This window comes from Kogia breviceps, chromosome 10 (genome assembly GCF_026419965.1).
Source record: "Kogia breviceps isolate mKogBre1 chromosome 10, mKogBre1 haplotype 1, whole genome shotgun sequence".
NCBI classification, from domain to species: Eukaryota; Metazoa; Chordata; class Mammalia; order Artiodactyla; family Physeteridae; genus Kogia; species Kogia breviceps.
The window spans coordinates 98,745,925-98,769,358 of record NC_081319.1 but is presented as its reverse complement, the minus strand read 5'-3'; the positions used below and the strand labels follow the sequence as shown (position 1 = coordinate 98,769,358).

Genomic DNA, 23,434 nt, shown 5'->3' with positions numbered 1-23,434 from the left:
TTATATTTCTGGTTCTTCCTTTTGTACCTGACACCAGGTAGACATTCAGTGCGATATAAAACCCTCAGCAGTTGTTGAACCAAATCCTAACAATGTAATGGGCTGGTCCCCAAAGCTGTGATGTATGTCCTGAGTCGCAGGGCTGTTCAGGAGCGGTGTCGAGGGTCTGAGATGGCACAGGAGGCCCATCGCCCCCTCTTCACCGCAGGGTGAGAAGGGTCAGGGAGCAGGCGCTTGCTGTGAGCTCTCATTTGAAGATGGCTTTATTTTTCTAAATGATTTGTTTTTAATTCTCTAGTCTTCTTCCCAGAACCCCAAAAGAACGGTGGTTTCCTGAGGGCTCCAGGACTTCTTTTTTTTTTTTTTTGGCTCAGTGGTTTCAGATTATGCTCCACAAATCAACATTTTTTTCTTTATTTACAATTATTTACCTATGATGAAAACAAAATGTTTTACATTGTTTTCTTGTACAAACAAAAGTTTTAAAATATGTAAGGCATTAAACAAGATTGTTCATAGCCTTTACCGTTAACAAATAGTTGCTGTGCTTTACCAGAGAAGAAAAACTGTGAGAAGGTGTACATTTTTAACAGTTGCAGAACCAAAATCTAACCCACACTGTCAGTACCCTTCCTCTCAGCCTCCCAGTCTTTCAGCCAGTGACCCTGGGAAGGGCGCGATGGAAGATGTCTCAGAGACTGAGATCCCGTTGTAAACCACGCGCACCCCGCTGCCAATCAGGGCTTACAGTGAGGTGTGTCCTGGCTGGGAAGTGTTGCCCTTGGTTGAGAACTGCTCTTTCTAGCAGTGAGTTTCAAGCGGAAGGTTTGCTCCAGCAGTGGGTTGTGAGTGAAATCAGTGTATTTGAGTGAGGCAGAATTTTTCGTTTTTACTAGGAAAGGTTAGAAATTAGAGTGTGGGTAAGTTTGGTTTCTGCATTATGTATACACATAATATATATAGATACACATGTGTAATTGGTTGGAATGTAAAAATATCTTTCTTACTCTGGGTCGTAGTGAAAAAAAAAAAAGATAAATGTTGCTTTTAAATACTAGTAAATTGCCGTGTCTGAACCAGTGAAGAGCATATAATAAATGAGTACTTTCTCTGTAGTTTTGGAGAGTGTCTTTAAAGCATCATATTTTACCAGGAGAATTAAAAAACACAGGTTAACTATAAACAGGACTTTTTCTAAAAATTGAGGCAAAATCTTATAATGGCTATTATAGGCTCTCTCACTGAAGATTGTATTTACCCATTGAACTGGAGCTCCAGGTAAAGCCATTTAAGTAGATGCCTATACCTAACACACTGGATATCCTAAATCTACTGATTTATACACAAATGTAAATTGAGGTCATTTTTGCAAGAATTTGTTAGGTTAAAATACAAATAGATGGTGGCCAAACCTCAATATACTAAATAGAAGCTGTTTTTTAAATACATGTCAAGTCATGAGTTTTTGCTGCCTTGAGCCCCAGTTGATGCTATTAATAAAAAGTTGTTTTATTGTATAATGCCAAATTATGTGTGCGTAAACTCTTAAACACAGTCATTACTACTGTGAATATATATAATCTATGTATATATTATTTATGGTTCTCAAGTTTGGACAAACTGCTGGCATAGAAATAATAGTGCTTTTCATTTTTATGTTTCTCAAAGACTGTATATTTAATATTTATTTACATTTTGAATGTCTCCAGTGTACTTAGTACATTTTATTTTTTGAAAAAATAGGCCTTGTCTTTTTGTTACTTGTATTAATACAGATTTCACCCATACATTTGGAATTCTCCTTTTGAAGTAAAAGTACTGCTAAGTGCAGGATCTACTTGCTGCATTTAATAAGGGATTTTTTTTTTTCAGTACTGTTTCCAATTTCACTCATCATTTCATGAGAAATAACTAAAGTTTGTAAATGAGAAAAAGTTATTTCCAAAGATTGTCTCTTCTCCCCTCAAATCTTATCCTGGAAACTGGTACTTAGCAGGAAGCAAATAGGACATTGCTATGGGGAGTGCATTTGTCAGGATGAAGACTGAGTTGTGATTCACCGTTGCTTGTTTCCTTTATTCTCACGCTCTCCCTCCCCCCTGATATGGCAGGCTGGATGGATCAATGTGCAATTGAAAGAAGTTTGATCAGTAAATCGAAGGTTCTGTGGATTTCTGGCTTTTCTGAAAAGGCTGATGGGGAAAAGGCAGATAGAACCAGAGCTTGAAGGGCGTATGGTGGGATCTGTGCCCTATTTAGTTGGGGAAGGATGCCATTTTGGAGGCTGCGTCTTCCATGGCCAGTGGAGAGCATTTTGGGAGCTGCTGGGAGGCGTGAATGGCTGACAGACCCATATTTTGAAAGCACTTAAACTGTACGCCAAGGGACTGTCTAAAATGTTGCATAATTATGGTTACTGTATTCATTTCAGTACAAAATAGTGCCCTAGGAATTTTATTACTTTTACCATTATAATTAGCACTTAGACCACTGTGTTAAATTTGGCATTGGTTGCTGTCATAATCATCAAATATGTATATCCTTATAAAATTTAAATTAGTTGTTACCAAAGTAGAACTTGTGCTTATTTACAAAATCTAATTGTTCTCAAAGCTCACATGGGAGACCTACAGGCTCCGGGCCCACGTGCCTCCCTCCCCCATCCACTCCTGAGGCAGCCATCCCAACTCTTTGTTAGTTATTGCTTCTTTCAAAACTCCATGCATATACAGCACTTCTGTAGTCATTAGTTTTATCTGGTGTCTCTTTAATGCAGTATTCTACCCTCACACTTCATGGATAACTATTCTGTAATCAGGGGTTGGCAAAAGTGATGGGTGTTGTGTTGCTGCTCTTCAGCCCATCATTTCCTTTATTTTTCCATCCTTTCTTTTATTTCTTCCATGTTTGGCTTAGGTCTGAGGCCATCTATGAACTTGGCTTAGACTTGTTTCTAAGCCAGTAGGCATTTGCTGTATCTCTCTAATAAAATCTGTGTGTCTTCGTAAAGAAAGTATTATGTTTACATATTTTTATTAATCAGCTAAACATCTTTAAACTATGGTTCAGTATTTAAAATGCGCTAATTACTTGCATTGTGGAAACAATTGGAAGTAGTCCTTGTGACTAAGACATAATTAAAATTATATTTTTTAAAAGGACTTTATTATTACTTTAACAGTTTACACATATTTGTTTCATAAATAATTCATTCAACAAATATTTATTACTATGCGTCAGGTACTGTTTATAAGTAATATATTTGTTTTACTGTATTCTTATTTGTGTATGATGAATTGACTTATAATTTTTTGTTGCTGTTTTCCTTAGACAAAATTGAAGAAGCACAAAAAGAACTCAATGGGGCAGAAGTGTCAAAAAAAGGTAAATTAAAATCAACCCCAGTATAGGCTTTATTTTTGCAGAGATTCCTGTATAAATATCTTATTATTGCAGCCTCTCTAAATGAATCAGTGTAAGCATATCCCAAAGTTAAAAATCACTTTAAACTGATTGATACTTAAAAGTCTGTGGACTTTGCTTTATGAAACGTTTTAACTGCATAGCATATTCTGTAACTGTTTCCCACACGTTACTGTTTTGCTGGTGGGAATATGAAAGATTGTTGCAGCTTTTCTGAAAGTCCTGTTTGGGAGACTGTCCCATAGCAATCAAGTTACCAGTACAATGGGTACTGATGGTACTGTGTTCACATAAGTGTGTGCATATGTGTGTTCACGTGGAGCAGTATTCTTTCTAAAATGACAGAAACCTAAGACAACTGAAATAACCCAAATGTTAGTCATTGTGGGAATAATTGCATCAATTGTAGTACCTTCATATTTGGGGATGTTATGCAGCTTTTAAAAAATGTTAATTATTTCAGTTGACTGTGGTGATTTGTTGCAATGGTGAGAGAAGGGGCAGAGGAAGGTGATTAACTTTTATTTATCTGGATTTTGTTCTTTCACTAGCTATAATGAATGGGTAAATTTTGTGTAAAGAATAAAAAGCTTAAAAGCAAAAATCGGTTTTCATCACAGAAAGCATACTGATTATTTTCCCAGGTAATATGAAAAAATGCTTTCGATGTACAACAGCCTGTGGGAGGGGAGGAAGAAAGGAAGGTGGGTAGAGTTCCAACACTCTGTTAATGCGTGAAATCGAATAGAAGGATCTACGGTTCTCTTTATGGCATTTAGATTTCATGATTTTTTATTGCTTTATCCTTGTTGTATCTTCTAATTACAGTGGGATATTCTGGCAGAGTAATTTAGCTACGTAGGAGTCCAATGGAAAGTCTTTTTTTAAAATCGAGTTAGCTTCCTAACTGGGTATCATTGGTGGAAATAATTTCCGGTTGTCCAGCTTCTCTATCCCTTGGACCAGCCTGTGAAGTCTCCAGGGTTGTTTGGGGTTTGTCTGAGTAGTGACGCTGTGATGTGCGGACACCTTAAAGTGTCTTCCTTCTTTTTTCTCTCCCCTCACCCACCACGGGATCTCTGGGAGGACGGTATCAAATATGACCCTTTACTGACACTCGTGCAGAAACACAAGTCTAAGAAGAGCAGAGAAGTCACCACAGCCACACCGTTCCTTTGAAAGGTTGACTGAATATCCCTTCCCACATTGCTGAAATCATGAAGCCTTTGAGACACTCAGGCTATAAGAACCTTGTGTAACAATTTAAAGTTCTTTGTCATGGTCAATCTTTTCCGCATCTACTGATGGTTTAGAGCTGCTTCAGTTAGGAAAATAAATGTGTTCTTGTCTTCCTTTTCCCTCCTTCCTACCCCTGTGGCAAAGAGCTTTAAAAACCATGAACTAAATGTCTGATAGGAAGGAGGAAATGGAACAGAGGTTCTAGAAAAAGAAATTGGATAATGAGGTTGAAAATAGTCCAGTGGGCTGCATTTGGCAGGCTACGCTTATTTAAGACCTAGGATGAATACCAAGTGAGCATTGTTCTGTGCAATTCACTGCCTAGTATTTCTACTCAGCTTCCGTTTTTACATACGCATTCTGGGCAAATTAAAAATAAAATCGTTTTCCTCCAGAATATAATTGAGGAGTAACATCAGTTTGTCTTTAACAACATGAGATAAAAATTTTGAGTAATAAACGTCTTGAGATTTCTCAGATCTTTGCTTGCTAAGCTGTTTGATGAAAGGAAATTCATTTCCTCTTTTGAAGAATATACTTTAAAAATTTAGAGTTATTTATTGTTTTTATTGATTAAGGTAAGTCATCTAGAACAGACCACTTTTTCACTATTTTTTCCAACATGCTTTTGGTTATTTCCTCTGAAATTTTAACTTTTTCTACATCTGCTTTTTTTTCTACATTGCTCATGTTTCTAAGGCTTCATCTCCATTGAAGATGCTCTGGTCCTTAACCTATTCAAGGTTCTTTCTCCCCCACTTCTTTTTTTAAACATTAGGGCAAGTAACTAATTTATCTTCAGAAGCATTTAACATACCGGTAGGCTCTTAAGGAAAACAAACCTTGCTTATTGGTAGATTAAAAAAGATATCTTTCCTGTGTTCTAACATTTTAAGGAAGGATTCATCTGTTTAGTATAATACGGTGGCAAAGAAACTGACCTGGCTCATTATACAACAATAGAATAAAGAAGTGCACTAAATTATGGTAATATTTTTTTTTAAATTCTTTCCACTTATGAATGAAAGTCAGATGACTAGAATGTGATTTATTTTGATTTTAACCAATTTGGGGATAAATATAGCATGCAACATTCATACAGTTCTCTATAATGTCCTCATTTTCTTCCTTACAGCACTGTTTACTTGGTCTTAACATCCACTGTGCTTGACACTATTTCTAAAATTATTGCACGAGATTTAAATAAAATAAATAGTGAATGTCACAGATGTAGTGTTGAATATGTATGAAATAAACTGGGAAGAAATAAATAGATCAGTTAGGAAAGCTTTTATATGCTGTCTCATGAATAAACTTTAATTTTAATACTTTGTTTTAAATTTTTATCACAATATTTGACACATAAAATAATATATGTAAGTATATGTAATATATATTATTACGTATGTAATATATTATCACATATATCACATATTATTACATATATAATGTGTGATATTATATGATCACGTACATTTAATACATAATACTTAGTATATGTAATATGCACTATTATAAATCATAACATGGTAATCTTTGATTCCAATACCCAACTTAAGAACGGGCACATTGCTAATATGTACTGTTTATCAGCCTACTTGCTAGTCTCCATTTCATCCCACTATCTGCTTGGTAGAGATATTTAACTGTTTGTAAGTTTGCATCATCATTTTAGTGCTTCTTAAAAATAACTGTGTATTCTCAAACAATATCCTTTTTAGTTTTGTCTGAGTTTGAGCTTTAAAAATAAAATTATATTATTTGCAGTTGGAAAAATTTCATTCCTTTTTATGGCTTAGTGTTATTCCATTCTGTGTATATGTATTCCACATCTTCTTTATCCACTCATCTGTTGATGGACACTTAGGTTGCTTCCATACCTTGGTAATTGTAAATAATGATGCTGTGAACACTGGGATACACGTATCTTTTCAAACTAGTGTTTTTGGTTTTTTGGCTGTATACCCAGGAGTGGAATTGCTGGGTCATATGGTAGTTCTAGTTTCAGCTTTTAGAGAAACCTCTGTATTGTTTTCCACAGTGGCTGCACCAATTTACATTCCCACAACAGTGTACAAGGGTTCCCTTTTTTCCACATCTTCACCAATATTTGTTATTTGTGTTCTTTTTGATGATAGCCGTTCTCATGGGTGTGAAGGGATACCTCTTTGTGGTTTTGATCTGCATTTCCCTGATGATTAGTCATGTTGAGCATCTTTTCGCGTGCCTGTTGGCCATCTTCATTTCCTCTTTGGGAAAATGTCTATTCAGTTCTTCTGCGCCATTTTTTAATCAGGTTTTGTGGGGAGTTTTGATGTTGGGTTGTATGCGCTGTTTACGTGTGCTGGGTATTAATCCCTATAGGTCACATCGTTTGCAAATATTTTCTCCCATTCAGTTGGTTGTCTTTTCATTTGGTTGGTGGTTTCCTTTGCTGTGCAAAAGCTGTTAAGTTTAATTAGGTCCCATTTGCTTATTTTTTACTTTTATTTCCTTTACTTTAGGAGATGGATCAAAAAAGAATACCACTGTGATTTATGAAAAAAAGTGTTTTGCCTGTGTTTTCCTCTAGGAGTTTTGTGTAGTATCCAGTCTTAGGTTTAGGTCTTTAATCCTTTCCGAGTTTATTTTTGTATATGGTATTAGAGAATGTTCTAATTTCACTCTTTTACATGTAGCTGTCCAGTTTTCTCAGCACCACTTACTGAAGAGACTGACTTTTCTCCAGTGTATATTCTTGACTCCTTTGTCACAGATAATTGACCAAGTCAGTGTATTTAATAATATGAGATTATTCGAGTTTTCTTTTTTCTCTTCAATCAGGTATTTTTCTTATAATTTATCCATTTTATTAACTGTTCACATTTATTGACAAAAAGTCATTCATGGTATTCTCTTACTGTCTCTCATTGCTGCTGGATCTGTAGTTGTGTCTCCATTTTCTCACTGTTAATATTGTTCATTTGTGCCTTTTCTCTCTGTCTTGATCAGTCTTGCCAGAGGTTTGTCTGTTTCACTCCCCTTTTATTGTACCAACTTCTGAGTTTCTTGATATTCTCTTGTATCATACTTTCCCGTTTCATTACATTTTTCTCTTTATTATCTTTTCCTCTTTTTTGAGCTTATTCTGTTATGAAATTTCTTAAGTTGGAAACTGGGCTTATTCATTTTTAAGTCTAGAATCATTTAAAGCTATTGATTTCCTTGTAGACCTGGCTTTAGCTATATTAAATATGACTTCATGTTTGCTACTTTCATTAATTTCTGTGCTGGTTTCTTCTTTCACTCTCTTGATAGAATTTTTTTCCCTTGGGGATGGTTGGGGATTTTATTTATTTTTTTGTTAGTGATTTCTGACTTAATTGCATTGTTATGTTGTTTGATTTTAAAAACCAGTTTGTATTTCTAAAATAATTTGCTCTCTGTTTCTGAATATACAGTATAGTCAAAAGTTTCAGGGAATGTTCTATAAATATGCTCCTAGGATTTATGTTAGAAATTTAGAATTCAGCATTTTACAGATAAATGCACCATTTTACAAAGGTGGAAAAGCTGAAGTTGAAAACTGTTAAATAACCTTATCCCAGGGCCTGTAACCAGAAAGTGGCATGTGAGGACTTTTCAAGTCTGTGTTATTCTAATATTATTCTGCATCATAACTGGATGAGAGCTGTATTCTAGTGATCGTTGAATCTGTAGTACAGTTAGTCCTGTTCTAAATTAAGCCTTTGAGTAAAGAGATCACCTTTTATAAGAATATTGTAATGATTCAGGAAAAAATAGGAGTCAAACAATGGGTATAGAAAAAGGTGGAGATTTTAGGTCAGCTTGCATTGGGATTTTTCATATTATTCTGTCTCAAACAGCAAAATCCTGAAATCACCACCATAATACCTATAGTTTCCTTTTAGCAGCCATCACTCTGAAATTATATACTCTAGCCACCAGAAAATTGTTATTTAAAAAATAATTTCAGTGAATCATCTATTTTACCATGTATATGAGAATAATGGGTCCTAAGGATATAAGCAGTTTATGGCTTAAGAAATACATTAAGGAATCTGTCCTGCTGAAATAACTCTGTGATAATTCAGACTTGCTCCAAGGAATCACTTGACAAGTAGGATTTTTGTTAACATAGGCATAATGAATGGCCTGGAATTACCCTCTTGTTATCTCGGAAAGCTTGAGGGAAGTTAGGTTCCTATGTAAAACTAGATTGAGCAATTCAGAAGTGAGCGTGACAGACTAATGAGCAAAAAACTAGACTGTGAACTCTAATTAGTGGGTAAATACGAAAGCCAGAGTTTGCACACCTACTTTCCTAAATTTTTTTAAGCTCCTTATAATATGAATACGTTTGCAAGGAGTGAAAAATACTCCCTTTTTTTTTTCTTTTTTAAATAGCACATGTGATATTTTTAAAAAAGAAATGAAGGTTCATTTGGAATAATATTTTGTTAATAAGGTTATGCTTTAATGCCAGTGACATTCTCTTCCTTAAGAATTCTGCTAAGAATACTTAAGAAAATACAAGAGCATATTCCTATAATTAGGGATGATGAAGTCCTTCCTAAGTGAGACTAAACTTTGGGTGGCGTACTGGAAAATTGGACTGATTTTTATTAAATTAAAATGAATAATGTTAAGATAAGATTAAATATAAGATAAGATTAAAATGTTTTAAAACAGCCTGGGAGAAGGTATGTGCAATGAAACAAAACTTAGTTGGTTACTTAAAATGTTATAAACTTGGAAAGGCATTAGCAGTTTATAAAATGAAAGCTCACACGGATACAGCCAGTGGAAGGGCTAGTGTAATATATTAGTGAGATGTCCGAACTATTGAATTTTTAAAGGAATGCAGTTTAATTATTTCAGTATTATAATAATGCTAGCTAGTTTATAAATTAATTACCAGGAAATAGTGTAATTAAATGAGCATTAATGGCTGTTTATTTTATTTTTATATCCTAACCAAAAGTATGGTTAATCCCCAATATTTCTTATCTTCAATTGTGAGATGAATTCTGGTTAGTGGGAAAGACAGACAGAGAGAGAGAGAGAGAGAGAGAGAACGGGAGAGAGAGGATAAGGGAGACAGAGAGAAAGTGTGTGTGGGTGTGTGTGTGTGTGTGTGTGTGGTTGTTTCCTTTCGGGTTTGTGTCCTCTTTTTTTTTTTTTTTTAATACAGCAGGTTCTTATTATCTGTTTTATACATATTAGTGTATACATGTCAATCCCAATCTCCCAATTCAACCCACCGCTCCCCCCACCGCCACTTTCCCCCACTGGCATCTATATGTTTGTTCTCTACATCTGTGTCTCTGTTTCTGCCTTGCAAACCAGTTCATCTGTATGTACCATTTTTCTAGATTCCACATATATGCGTTAATATACGATATATTTTTTTCTCTTTCTGACTTACTTCACTCTGTATGACAGTCTCTAGGTGCATCCACGTCTCTACAAATGACCCAAATTTGTTTCTTTTTATGGCTGGGTGATATTCCATTGTATGTATGTATATGTACCACATCTTCTTTATCCGTTTGTCTGTCGATGGGCATTTAGGTTGCTTCCATGAACTGGCTCTTGTAAACAGTGCTGCAATGAACACTGGGGATGCAGGTGTCTTTTTGAATCATGGTTTTCTCTGGTATATGCCCGGTAGTGGGATTGCTGGGTCATATGGTAATTCTATTTTTAGTTTTTTAAGGAACCTCCATACAGTTCTCCATGGTGGCTGTATCAATTTACATTCCCACTCACAGTGCAGGAGGGTTCCCATTTCTCCACAACCTCTCTAGCATTTATTGTTTGTAGATTTTCTGATGATGGCCATTCTGACCCATGTAAGGTGATACCTCATTGTAGTTTTGATTGCATTTTTTAAATAATTAGTGATGTTGAGCAGCTCTTCATGTGCCTCTCGGACATCTGTATGTGTTCTTTGGAAAAATGTCTGTTTAGGTCTTCTGCCCATTTTTACATTGGGTTGTTTATTTTTTATATATTGAGCTGCATGACCTGTTTATATAGTTTGGAGATTAATCCTTTGTCCATTGATTCGTTTGCAAATATTTTTTCCCATTCTGAGGGTTGTCTTTTTTTTTTTTTTTTTTTTTTTTTTTTTTTGCGGTTTGCAGGCCTCCCACTGTTGTGGCCTCTCCCTTTGCGGAGCACAGGCTCCGGACGTGCAGGCTCAGCGGCCATGGCTCACGGGCCCAGCAGCTCCGCGGCATGTGGGATCTTCCCAGACCGGGGCACGAACCCGTGTCCCCTGCATCGGCAGGTGGACTCTCAACCACTGCGCCACCAGGGAAGCCCTGAGGGTTGTCTTTTTGTCTTGTTTGTACTTTCCTTTGCTGTGCAAAAGCTTTTAACTTTCATTAGGTCCCATTTGTTTATTTTTGTTTCTATTTCCATTACTCTAGGAGGTGGGTCAAAAAAGATCTTGCTGTGATTTATGTCAGAGTGTTCTTCCTATGTTTTCCTCTTAGAGTTTTATAGTGTCCAGTCGTACATTTAGGTTTTTAATCCATTTTGAGTTTATTTTTGTGCATGGTGTTAGGGAGTGTTCTAATTTCATTCTTTTACATGTAGCTGTCCAGTTTTCCCAGCACCACTTATTGAAGAGACTGTCTTTCCTGCATCGTATATCCTTGCCTCCTTTGTCATAGATTAGTTGACCATAGGTGTGTGGGTTTATCTCTGGGCTTTCTATCCTGTTCCATTGATCTATATTTCTGTTTTTGTGCCAGGACCATACTCTCTTGATTACTGTAGCTTTGTAGTATAGTCTGAAGTCAGGGAGTCTGATTCCTACAGATCCGTTTTTTCCCCTCAAGACTGCTTTGGTTATTTGGAGTCTTTGGGGCTCCATACAAATTTTAAGACTTTTTGTTCTAGTTCTGTAAAAAATGCCATTGGTAATTTGATAGGAATTGCATTGAATCTGTAGATTGCTTTGGGTGGTATAGTCATTTTCACAATATTGATTCTTCCAATCCAAGAACAAGGTATATCTCTCCATCTGTTTGTGTCATCTCTGATTTCTTACATCAGTGTCTTATAGTTTTCTGAGTACAGGTCATTTACCTCCTTAGGTAGGTTTATTCCTAGGTATTTTATTCTTTTTGTTGCAATGGTGAATGGGATTGTTTCCTTAATTTCTCTTTCTGATCTTTCATTGTCAATGTATAAGAATGCAAGATATTTCTGTGTATTAATTTTGTATTCTGCAACTTTACTAAATTCATTGATTAGCTATAGTAGTTTTCTGGTGGCAACTTTAGAATTATCTATGTATAGTATCATGTCACCTGCAAACAGTGACAGTTTTACTTTTCTTTTCCAATTTGTATTCCTTTTATTTCTTTTTCTTCTCTGACTGCCATGGCTAAAACTTCCAAAACTATGTTGAGTAATAGTGGCGAGAGTGGACATCCTTGTGTTGTTCTTGATCTTAGAGGAAATGCTTTCAGTTTTTCATCATTGAGCATGATATTTCCTGTGGGTTTGTTGTATATGGCCTTCATTATGTTGAGGCAGGTTCCCTCTGTGCTCACTTTCTGGAGAGCTTTTATCATAAATGGGTATTGAATTTTGTCAAAAGCTTTTTCTGCATCTAGTGAGATGATCATATGGTTTTCATTCTTCAATTTGTTAGTATGGCGTATTGATTGATTTGCATATATTGAAGAATCCTTGCATCCCTGAGATAAATCCCACTTGATCATGGTGTTTGATCCTTTTGCTGTGTTGTTGGATTCTGTTCGCTAGTATTTTGTTGAGGATTTTTGCATCTGTATTCATCAGTGATATTGGTCTGTAATTTTCTTTTCCTGTAGTATCTTTGTCTGGTTTTGGTATCAGGGTGACTGACGGTGGCCTCATAGAATGAGTTTGGGAGTGTTGCTTCCTCTGCAGTTTTTTGGCAGAGTTTGAGAAGCATGGGTGTTAGCTCTTTTCTAAATGTTTGGTAGAATTTACCTGTGAAGCCATCTGGTCCTGGAGTTTTGTTTGCTGGGAGATTTTTAAATGCAGTTTCAATATCATTACTTGTGATTGGCTTGTTCATATTTTCTGTTTCTTCCTGGTTCAGTCTTGGAAGGTTATACCTTCCTAAAGACTTGTCGATTTCTTCCAGGTTGTCCATTTTATTGGCATAGAGTTGCTTGTAATAGTCTCTTATGATACTTTGTATTTCTGCGGTGTCCATTGTCACTTCTTCTTCATTTCTGATTTTATTGATTTGAGTCCTCTCCCTGTTCTTCTTGATGAGTCTGGCTAAAGGTTTATCAATTTTGTTTATATCTTCTCAAAGAACCAGCTTTTAGTTTTATTGATCTTTCCTATTGTTTTCTTTGTTTCTATTTCATTTATTTCTGCTCTGATCTTTATGATTTCTTTCCTTCTACTAACTTTGGGTTTTCTTTGTTCTTATTCCTCTAGTTCCTTTAGGTGTAAGGTTAGATCGTTTATTTGAGTTTTTTCTTGTTTCTTGAGGTAGGATTGTATTGCTGTAAACTTCCCTCTTAGAAGTGCTTTTGCTGCATCCCATAGGTTTTGGATCTTCGTGTTTTCATTGTCATTTTTCTCTAGGGGTTTTTTGATTTCCTCTTTGATTGCTTCAGTGATCTCTTGGTTACTTAGTAACATATTGTTTAGCCTCCATGTGTTGGTGTTTTTTACGTTTTTTTTCCCTGCAGTTTATTTCTAATCTCATAGCATTGTGGTCAGAAAATATGCTTGATATGATTTCAATTTTCTTAAATTTACTGAGACTTGATTTGTGACCCAAGATGTAATTTATCTTGGAGAATGTTCTGTGTACACTTGAGAAGGAAGTGTAATCTGCCATTTTCGAATGGAATGTCCTAAAAATATCAATTAAATCTATCTGGTCTATTGTATCATTTAAAGCTTGTGCTTCCTTATTAGTTTTCTGTCTGGATGATCTGTCCATTGGTGTAAGTGAGGTGTTAAAGTCCCCACCCTTACTATGTTACTGTTGATTTCCTCTTTTATAGCTGTTAGCAGTTGCCTTATGTACTGAGGTGCTCCTATGTTGGATACAGTCTATGCATATAGATTTATAATTGTTATATCTTCTTATTGGATTGATCCCTTGATCATTATGTAGTGTCCTTCCTTGTCTCTTATAACATTCTTTATTTTAGATATGAGTAATGCTCCTCCAGCTTTCTTTTGATTTTCATTTGCATGGAATATCTTTTTCCATCCCCTCACTTTCAGTCTCTATGTGTCCCTAAGTCTGAAGTGGGTCTCTGGTAGACAGCATATAGATGGGTCTTGTTTTTGTATCCATTCAGCTAGCCTGTGTCCTTTGGTTGGAGCAGTTAATCCATTCACATTTAAGGTAATTATAGATATATATGTTCCTGTTACCATTTTCTTAATTGTTTGGGTTTTTTTTGGTAGGTCCCTTTCTTCTCTTGTGTTTCCCACTTAGAGAAATTCCTTTAGCATTTGTTGTAGAGCTGGTTTGGTGGTGCTGAATTCTCTTAGCTTTTGCTTGTCTGTAAAGCGTTTGATTTCTCCATCATATCTGAATGAGATCCTTTGTGGGTAGAGTAATCTTGGTTGTAGGTTCTTCCCTTTCATCACTCTAAATATATCATGCCACTCCCTTCTGGCTTGTAGAGTTTCTGCTGAGAAATCAGCTGTTAACCTTATCAGAGGTCCTTTGTATGTTATTTGTCATTTTTCCCTTGTTGCTTTTAATATTTTTTGTTTGTCTTTAATTTTTGTCAGTTTGATTACTGTGTGTCTCGGAGTGTTTCTCCTTTGGTGTATCCTGCCTGGGACTCTCTGCGCTTCCTGGACTTGGGTGGCTATTTCCTTTCCCATGTTAGGGATGTTTTTGACTATAATCTCTTCAAATATTTTCTCAGGTCCTTTCTCTCTCTCCTCCTCTGGGACTCCTATAATGCAAATGTTGTTGCATTTAATGTTGTCCCTGGGGTCTCCTAGACTGTCTTCATTTCTTTCCATCTTTTTTTTCTTTATTCTGTTCCACAGCAGTGAATTTCACCATTCTGTCTTCCAGGTCACTTATCCTTTCTTCTCCCTCAGTTATTCTGCTGAGTTATTCTGATTCCTTCTAGTGTGTTTTTCATTTCAGTTTTTGTATTGTTCATCTCTGTTTGTTTGTTCTTTAATTCTTCCAGGTCTTTGTTAAACATTTCTTGCATCTTCTCAATCTTTGTTTCCATTCTTTTTCTGAGGTCCTGGATCATCTTCACTATCGTTATTCTGAATTCTTTTTCTGGAAGGTTGCCTATCTCCACTAAATTTAGTTGTTTTTCTGGGTTTTTATCTTGTTCCTTCATCTGGTACATAGTCCTCTGCCTTTTCATTTTGTCTATCTTTCTGTGAATGTGGTTTTCCTTCCACAGTCTACAGAATTGTAGTTCTTCTTGCTTCTGCTGGCTGCTCTCTGGTGGATGAGACTATCTAAGAGGCTTGTGCAAGCTTCCTGATGGGAGGGACTGGTGGTGGGTAGAGCTCAATGGCTGTTTATTTTAAATAAATATATTTATAAATTATACTTTTTAATATTAAATGCTCAAAAAATTCATCATGTTTTCCTTGTAAAGTTGTTATTATTTCATTCTTTTATTCAGTAATTTTTTTATTATTCATCATCCATTCTTTTTAGCCCTGGGAAATAGATAGGAAAGAAAAAGTCTGTGCCTTAACGGAACCTTTTTAACTCAGCTCTTGCCCAAATTATCATAAAATCTGAATTGGTAGAATCAAAATTCATGAGGTTTTCTGTAGTCTGGTAGCAGTGCCTAACTAATTCCCCTTGGGAAAACAGGAACAGATTTTGTTTTTTAGAAAAGAAAGTCATCTCTTTTTTCTTTTCATACTATATTACTTGGAATTTCAAATTTAAGTATTCAGGTCTCCTGAAGTGTTCTTTTTTAGTGTAATAGGCAATGCTAATGGCTCACATAACAGGAAGATTAGTATTATTTTAATTATTTGTGCCATGTATATGAGTTAAAGGTATCATATATCAATCCTGTCAATATTTTGAGATTTAAAAATATTAAATCCCAAGAGATCATTGCTTTGCAACTAGACTGGTGCCAGCTTTATAGAAGATGATTTGTATAATGATAAACAAAGCACCTTTTAGTACATTTATGTAAAATAAATGTCTTTAAGTATTCTGTTCATGGTGTTTAAATGCAAAAAGTAATAAAACTTTGCTTCCTATAAATTATGAGAGGCAAAAACCCTCAGTATATTTCCTAAGAATTTTACTGATTACACTCTATGGAGTAATCATTTATTAAATTAGAGGGTAAAATAGTTAGCAGGATTTAACTTTTATAGAATTCATTGAAAGGGTTGCATTCTTTTACAGTTTTATAGCCTATTCTATTGACTTCAAAATGCTATTGATTATAAGATGGAAAGTGATTTCATGCACCATTTAGGAATGGAAAAAGTCACTGCCAGTTAAGTCAGGACACAGTGCGTTTATAATTGATTGGAAGGTGCCCCAGGGTTTCAGGGAGATTAAAATGTTCAAAACACATTTGTTTAAGATTCTATAAAGTGTGTGTTTACATCCACTGCTTCACTTTTTCACAAGAGAGATATGGAATAGTTCAGATTATGATGTATGGATTTGAGCTACTTTGAGGACAGCATCTCTCAGGACTGTGGAAAACAAAGAAATGGGTCTCATTCTTTTGGTTCACTTGGGGATTCGTGGAAGAATGATAAGGAAAAAAGCCCAGATTATGTTTAATTTACCATCTTTACTTTCTTAGATAATTGACCTCATGCATATGCCTCTGTATTATTTTTTATATGAATCGTGTTGCAGGATGACTTAAAAGGATAATGTGTACTGCTGTTGATTTATTTAAGCTCTTCTCCAGCTTTGCTTCTGTAACCTATGTATGGGGCAAAAGAATGAAAAAAAAGAGAGGCGGGCTCAGATGTTTGTTGCCTACATGGAGACTTGTTCTTTTTTCTCATGTTTACTCAGATCAGAGAAGGCAGTACACATGTTGTCTGGAAGTCAGGGATATAATTCTGGGGAAGAAAGAACAGAAAATAAAAGCAAGTGGGAGGCAGAATCAGTTGAAGATAGGTAAACGATTGTGTGAAATTCTAGAAAATAAATCTTAAAAAAATTGAAAGCAAACAGCTGTGGAAACAACAAAGTACCATTTCACCCAAATAGGGCGTTCTTTTGCTACTGTTTCAGTATTCAGAGTGTGTTTTGTTGGGCTATGCTATATATAAGAAGAATATCAAATTTTAAGGATGATAATTTAGAATTTTGCACTAACCACCAAGCATGGGATACAATAGTAGCTATTTGATTCAAGAAAAGATTTGGAAGAAGAAAATGAGACTCTCTTGATGAGTGAGAAAAGGCAGGAAGAGGACTGAAGAAAATATAAGTGAGAGCAAATGTATATAGTAACATGTGTGCATAGTTGGATGTTTAGCTAGCGAGGAAAGGATTTGATGGATTGTATTGGAAGTACAGCTCTGCAAGGGAATCAAGCATGGGGATGTTGCTATGGGTGTTTATTTCTTGAAGCCCACCACCTAGCATGAAGTTAGCCACTTAGTAACTGTTAACAAACCTCTTTAATGGCTTCCTGTGTCTCTGCAGTGTGAAGACAAAGCTCCCTAACACAGCCTATGAGATCTCATCCCTTAGGCTCTTCCCCTCACCGCTGCCACACAAGTGTCCTCATGAATGCTCCAGTTCAGTTTGCCCAACATCATACACTGGCACCTTCTATGGTTCCTAGTGCATACAGTAGGCATTTGGCAAATATTTATTAATTAATGAAGTTGGATGGCTGGGTGGGTGGATGGGGGTGTGGTAAGGATGGATTCCTTTACACAGCAGGCATGGCTTTTAAACAATATATACTCTTACTTTCTTCTGTTTTTGAAATGTGTTTAAATCGATTTATTTTGTTTCTCCTGCTGTAATCTAGACTGCATATCTGAAGTGAATTGTTTGCTTATATCAAATTATCTCCATAATTTAACTGTATATATCTGCAGTGATATATAAAAATCATTTCTGTATGTCTAACAAAAATAAAAGCGTCATTCTTTAATCTTTAGTAGAGACTGTGGACATCTAGTACAAATGAATCCTTTCTTTTGATTTTTCTGAACACTAAGACTTGGTGTAGTTTATAATGTTGATACAACATTTTAGTTAACCTGGTGGGAAGTTGTGATGTTCTGAAGAATTGAGGAACTTTCTTAGAAAAATCACCCAGGTTTTTGGAATCTTTCTCAATGAAAACAAAGCAAAAGGATATGAATTTTTATTACTCTTTGGTCAGGGAAGTATGATTGTTATTTTGTAAACTTATTGTTTGAATCAAAGTCTGAATCAGCTTTCTACCAGATAATCTTTTTAAACCTGCAGAAATATATCAGAATATTTGGTTTTTATTAGTGTCAGCTATCTTGTTGGCAACATTCAGATTTTTATCTTTTGTTTCTTCAACTCACTATTTTCATACAAACCGTATTATAAGACATTAGAACAAGTTATAAAAATAGAAAATATACTTATTTTGTAACACCTCATCTCGATTGTTGTCAATTTTCTATTACTTTCTTTGTTAACTTGGCTAGAACATAGCCAAAGAGGACCTGTTTTGAAGTACAAGGTTGTTCTTACCACTTTCTCTGAGGTGCTCCTTAAAAGTCAGGTTGAAAGTGCTTATCAAAATGGCAAATAAGAAGGTTTAAATAACAAATGCTATAAGTATGCACTTGCTCTCCTTCTCTTAGTGGTATCTTTAAAAGAGTTATAAGTAAAAATTATATCATAGTATTGTTGGAGTGTCATGTTTATGGATATGATATGTATAACAATAATTCCACAGAAATAGGGGGAAAGAGACAGGAGTTATATAGTTGTAATGTTTCCATATCTCACTGGAATTAAGTTAGATAAGTTAAAACGTAAGGTAAGCCCTGAAGCGCACTACAAAGGAAATAACTGAAAAAAATCGTGAAAAAGAATCATCGAAGAAATTAAAATGTTATATTAGAAAATATCACCTAATGTAACATAAAGCAGTAAAGCAGAAATGTAGGAACAAAAGAGACACAACATGTATTAAAAACAAAAAGTAAAGTGGCAGAGATAAATACAGCTATGTCAATACTAGCATTACATGTGAATGCATTAAACAGTCCAGTCGAAAGGCAGAGATTGTCAGACTGGATAGACAAACAAGATCCAACTATATACTGTCTATGCTGAGATAAACGTTAGATTCAAAGACACAACTATCAATAGATTGAAAAAGACCAATAGATTGAAAGTAAAAGGATGGAAAAAGATATGTCATGTAAATGGTAAGCTTAAGAAAGCTGAAGTAGCTATACTAATATCAGACAAAAGAGACTTTAAATTTTAAAATGTTACTAGAGATAAACAGGGGCATTTTGTAATGATAAAAGAGTCAGTCCATCAGGAAGATACAACAGTTATAAACATAACAGAGCCCCAAAATATATGAGATAAAACTGACAGAAACGAAGGGAGAAATAGACAATTCAATAGGACAGTTGGAGACTTCAATACTCTACTTTCAATAATGGATGGAACAACTAGGCAGAAGGTCAACAAGGAAATAAAAGACTTGAACAACACAATAAACCAGCAGACCTAACAGACATCCATAGAGCATTCCATCCAACATCAGCAGAGGACGCATTCTTCCCCAGTGTACATGGCACATTCTCTGGGATAGGCCATAACAATTTTTATCAGTAAGTTTAAGAGGAATGACATAATACAAAGTTTGTTTTCTGACCACAATGGAATGAAATTAGAAATCAATAACAAAAATTGTACTTATCTGAAAAAGTTCTTCTGATGCTATGGTGGTCGGCAGAGTAAAACTTTTATGTGCAGATGATTCAAAGATTTTCAAAACAAGTAGACTGAACATTGCTATGAAATGGATAAAATGGCTTCTACATTAGATTCTCTATCTACACATGAGGAAGCTAACACAGATAAAGCCCACTGGAAATACTTTCTTTGAAACAAAAATACAGCTTGCTTTAACAGTTTTTTTTAAAGACTACAATTTCTCCAAAAGAACATAGAGTTCTAAAGCATTTCCTTAAGTAATGTAGCAAGAAGGGGATTATTTGGTTCCACAGTCCAGAGAAATATATTTGGAACTCTCTCATCTCTTTTCTTTTGAGTAAAATAGAGTCAGAACATCTTAGCTGCTGAAACTTTTAGCAGAAAAATAAACTTGTGACCCTGTTTGGTTACCTTGGGTCTTAAGGATATACTACTGAAAAGATATAATTTCTTAAGAATATATACTACTGAAAGAGGTATGATTTTGTTTTGCTATGTTGATTTAATATTCTTTATTTATTCTTTATTTATTTTTTTGCGGTACGCGGGCCTCTCCCGTTGTGGAGCACAGGCTCCGGACGCGCAAGCTCAGCAGCCATGGCTCATGGGCCTAGCCACTCCACGGCATATGGGATCCTCCCGGACAGGGGCATGAACCCCGTGTCCCCTGCATCGGCAGGCGGACTCTCAACCACTGAGCCACCAGGGAAGCCCTATTCTTTATTTTAATGGTGTTCAGTTTATTTCAAATAATAATTCTTATTTTATATTCTAATACATGAACATATTAGAATAATGTTAGCTCTTTTATAGACTAAGACATCAAATAAAATATATGTTTATGATTTTTCATTAGAAGAGTATTAAAATTTAGTTTCACTGAAGCTAAAATAGAAGTGTTAGTATTATTTAGTATTCAGTTTGGTATTATAGAAAATGAATGCTAAAATACTGGTTTATGTATTTTGTTCTAGTATCACAATTCAACTGATGATGATGATATGATAATAATAATGGTAATAATAATATTATCAACGATAGCAATATTAATGAGCTAAAATTGAAGTTCTGGACACCACACCATGCTTTCTACATGTATTATCTCAAAAAAACCTCACAACGCCATGAGGTGCCATTATGTGCATTTTACAAATAATGAAGCACAGTAACAGAACTTACCTAAGGTCACATAGCTAGTAAGTGGTCAAGCCAGGACTTAAACCCAGGCTTTCTTCTATCCAAAGTCCACCAGGGGACATATTTGTGTAATGATGGTTTGGTGAAAGAACAAGCAGCAGTGATCACTGGGTACAAGAGAAGGATGGATCCAGGATAATTTCTGGCTTTGGAATGGCTGTGCCATGCACTGAGATTGGCCTGTAATGTTAAATCTGTTTTGATGTGTCAGGACTTAATTGATTGTGTTGGGTGGTTTTCCTTATGTTTAATATGAAAGTTTACTGTACGTTACTTCAAAGTTGAGTGTTTGCAAAGGAAGAAGAGTATGTATGTGTATTCAGTAGTTGTATTGTTATTTTCTTCCTTAATTAGAGGCTTGTTCAAGTTTGTGCCTTCTTTGGTCGATTGTATTTATAACTTATTATATTCTATATGTTATACAAGTATCCAAATATTTTAAGATGGAGTATAACCTTCTCTTATAATTTTAAATAGTTTTTTTCTGTTGTTATGTCCTACCCTTTTTCATTTCTTTTTTAAAAAATGTATTTTATTTATTTTATTATTATTATTTTTTTTATGGCCACACTGCGCGGCACACGGGATCTAAGTTGCCCAACCAGGGATCAAACCTACACCCCCTGCAGTGGAAGCACAGTCTTAACCACTGGACCACCAGGGAAGTCCCCCTTTTTCCTTTCTGAGAACACTTATTATTGATTAGATTGATTTTTTAAATAAATATATTTATTTTATTTGTTTTTGGCCATGTTGGGTCTTCGTTTCTTCACACGGGCTTTCTCTAGTTGTGGTGAGCGGGGGGCTACTCTTCATTGCGGTGCACAGGCTTCTCATTGCGGTGGCTTCTCTTGTTGCGGACCATGGGCTCTAGGTGTGCAGGCTTCAGTAGTTGTGGCACGTGGGCTCAGTAGTTGTGGCGCCGCACAGGCTTAGTTGCTCCACAGCATGTGGGATCTTCCCGGACCAGGGCTCCAACCCACGTCCCCATACATTGGCAGGGGATTCTTAACCACTGCGCCACCAGGGAAGCCCTGAATTTTTATTTAATTAAAATTTTCACATAGTTGTTACTTATTCAATTTAAAATTTTTTCAATTTGATTTATCTCTGATTTTATTTTTATTTTTTATTCCTACAGTCAGAATTATTTCTCTGAAATTATATTGACTGCTTAAGAAATTTTCTTTTATATATAAAAAAGTTCTGCAGTATTTCTTTGCCTTTGAATGATTAATAACACAAATATTTGAGTACCTATTTTGTCTATCTGCTAGATTTTGGTCTATATTTTAAATTATTGTTAAATAAGCAGTTATTTGTTGGGTTCTTAATTTGCTCACTACCTGCTTTGGGGTTGAGTATTTCATTACACATTTATTTGTATGTGAATAATACCTGTGCATGATGAATTTAAAAATACGGAACTCCAGGTGACAGAGATGTGCCATCTCTATACTCCAATCCCGTAGTATTTTAATATTTTTGAAACTTAATGAAATTTTTATTTTAACAAAGATTTTGTAATGTATAAAATTTAATATGTCTTTATTCTACTACATTTTCCTTTTCTGTTAAAACCTATATTCTTTTTCTGTTTCCTGTTTCCTGATTTTTTTTTTTTTTTGCTACATCATAGCCTGTTAATGGTGAATTCAGATTCCCTCCCTCACCCCATAATTATTTTTCTATTTCTTATGAACAGTTCTTTAAAATGTATTCTGTTGCTAAGTTTAATGTTGTATCTTGCATTGTTTAAACCCTTGACTAAATGATTCTTGTTGTTACTTTGGAGGAGTTGATCTCAAATTCCACTTATATCCCATTCCTGCTTTTCTTTTCAGGGCTGAGGTTCTTGTTCAGAGTTGCTGCTATGTTCTGATTGTTTTGCAGTGTATTTCCCCCGTTAGGAACATTGTCAAAGCTTTGAATCTATTTTGGTTAGTAAAACTAAACTTATTTTTCACTAAGTGCTGCAAGAACACTCTGACCTTCTTCTCCATGTACCTTTAGTGAAGCGTGGTGATGCTCCGAGAGGCTGCTGTCGTGTCAGATACTGGCTCCAAGCTTTCGGGGCTCTGCATCCATAACATTTGTTCCTTCCTCTCTTATGGGTGTGTCCATTTACTCTGCTTTTGACTTACATGCTATTATCATCATGTATTTGAATTCCACCTATATCTTTTATTACTTTTATGCAGTTGCTATTCATCTTCATTTTTTACACGCATTAATCACTTTCGGACTCATTTCGTCTTACATCTCTAGTTTCCCATGTGGGATAATTTTATTTTACATGAAGAATTGTCTTCAGTTTTCCATTAGTGCAGGTCTGTTGAGACATTTCAAATGACAGATTATTTCAAGTATCATTTATTAGAAAATGTCTATTTCTTTTTCATTCTTGAAAAATACTTTTTCTGAGTACAGAAGCATAGGACTCTAGCTTGGCAGTTTATTTCCTTGAGTACATTGTTGCCGCTGAGTTGTCACGTGTGAGCCTACTTATTGCTTGTTTGGAGGTGATCTGTCTTTATAATTAAATTTTCTGTTACTGTTAAGACTTTTGGCCTTGTCTCTGACCTTTGCAGCTTCGTAGTGACGTGCTGCATAAGTGTGATTTCTCTGTATTTATCTTGCATGTGGTTTATA

The 23,434-nt window shown here is 35.3% G+C and overlaps 1 protein-coding gene across 8 annotated transcripts in view; it reads left to right on the top strand.

Moving 5' to 3' along the window:
• HIVEP1 (HIVEP zinc finger 1) overlaps nucleotides 1–23,434 on the top strand; it is a 137,738-nt gene that overhangs the window by 65,294 nt on the left and 49,010 nt on the right. For all 8 annotated transcript variants that reach the window (XM_059075407.2, XM_067006764.1, XM_067006767.1 and 5 more), the window contains one exon: nucleotides 3,331–3,384. In XM_059075407.2, the coding sequence (XP_058931390.1) occupies nucleotides 3,331–3,384 (54 nt within the window). The remainder of the gene's footprint in view (nucleotides 1–3,330; nucleotides 3,385–23,434) is intronic.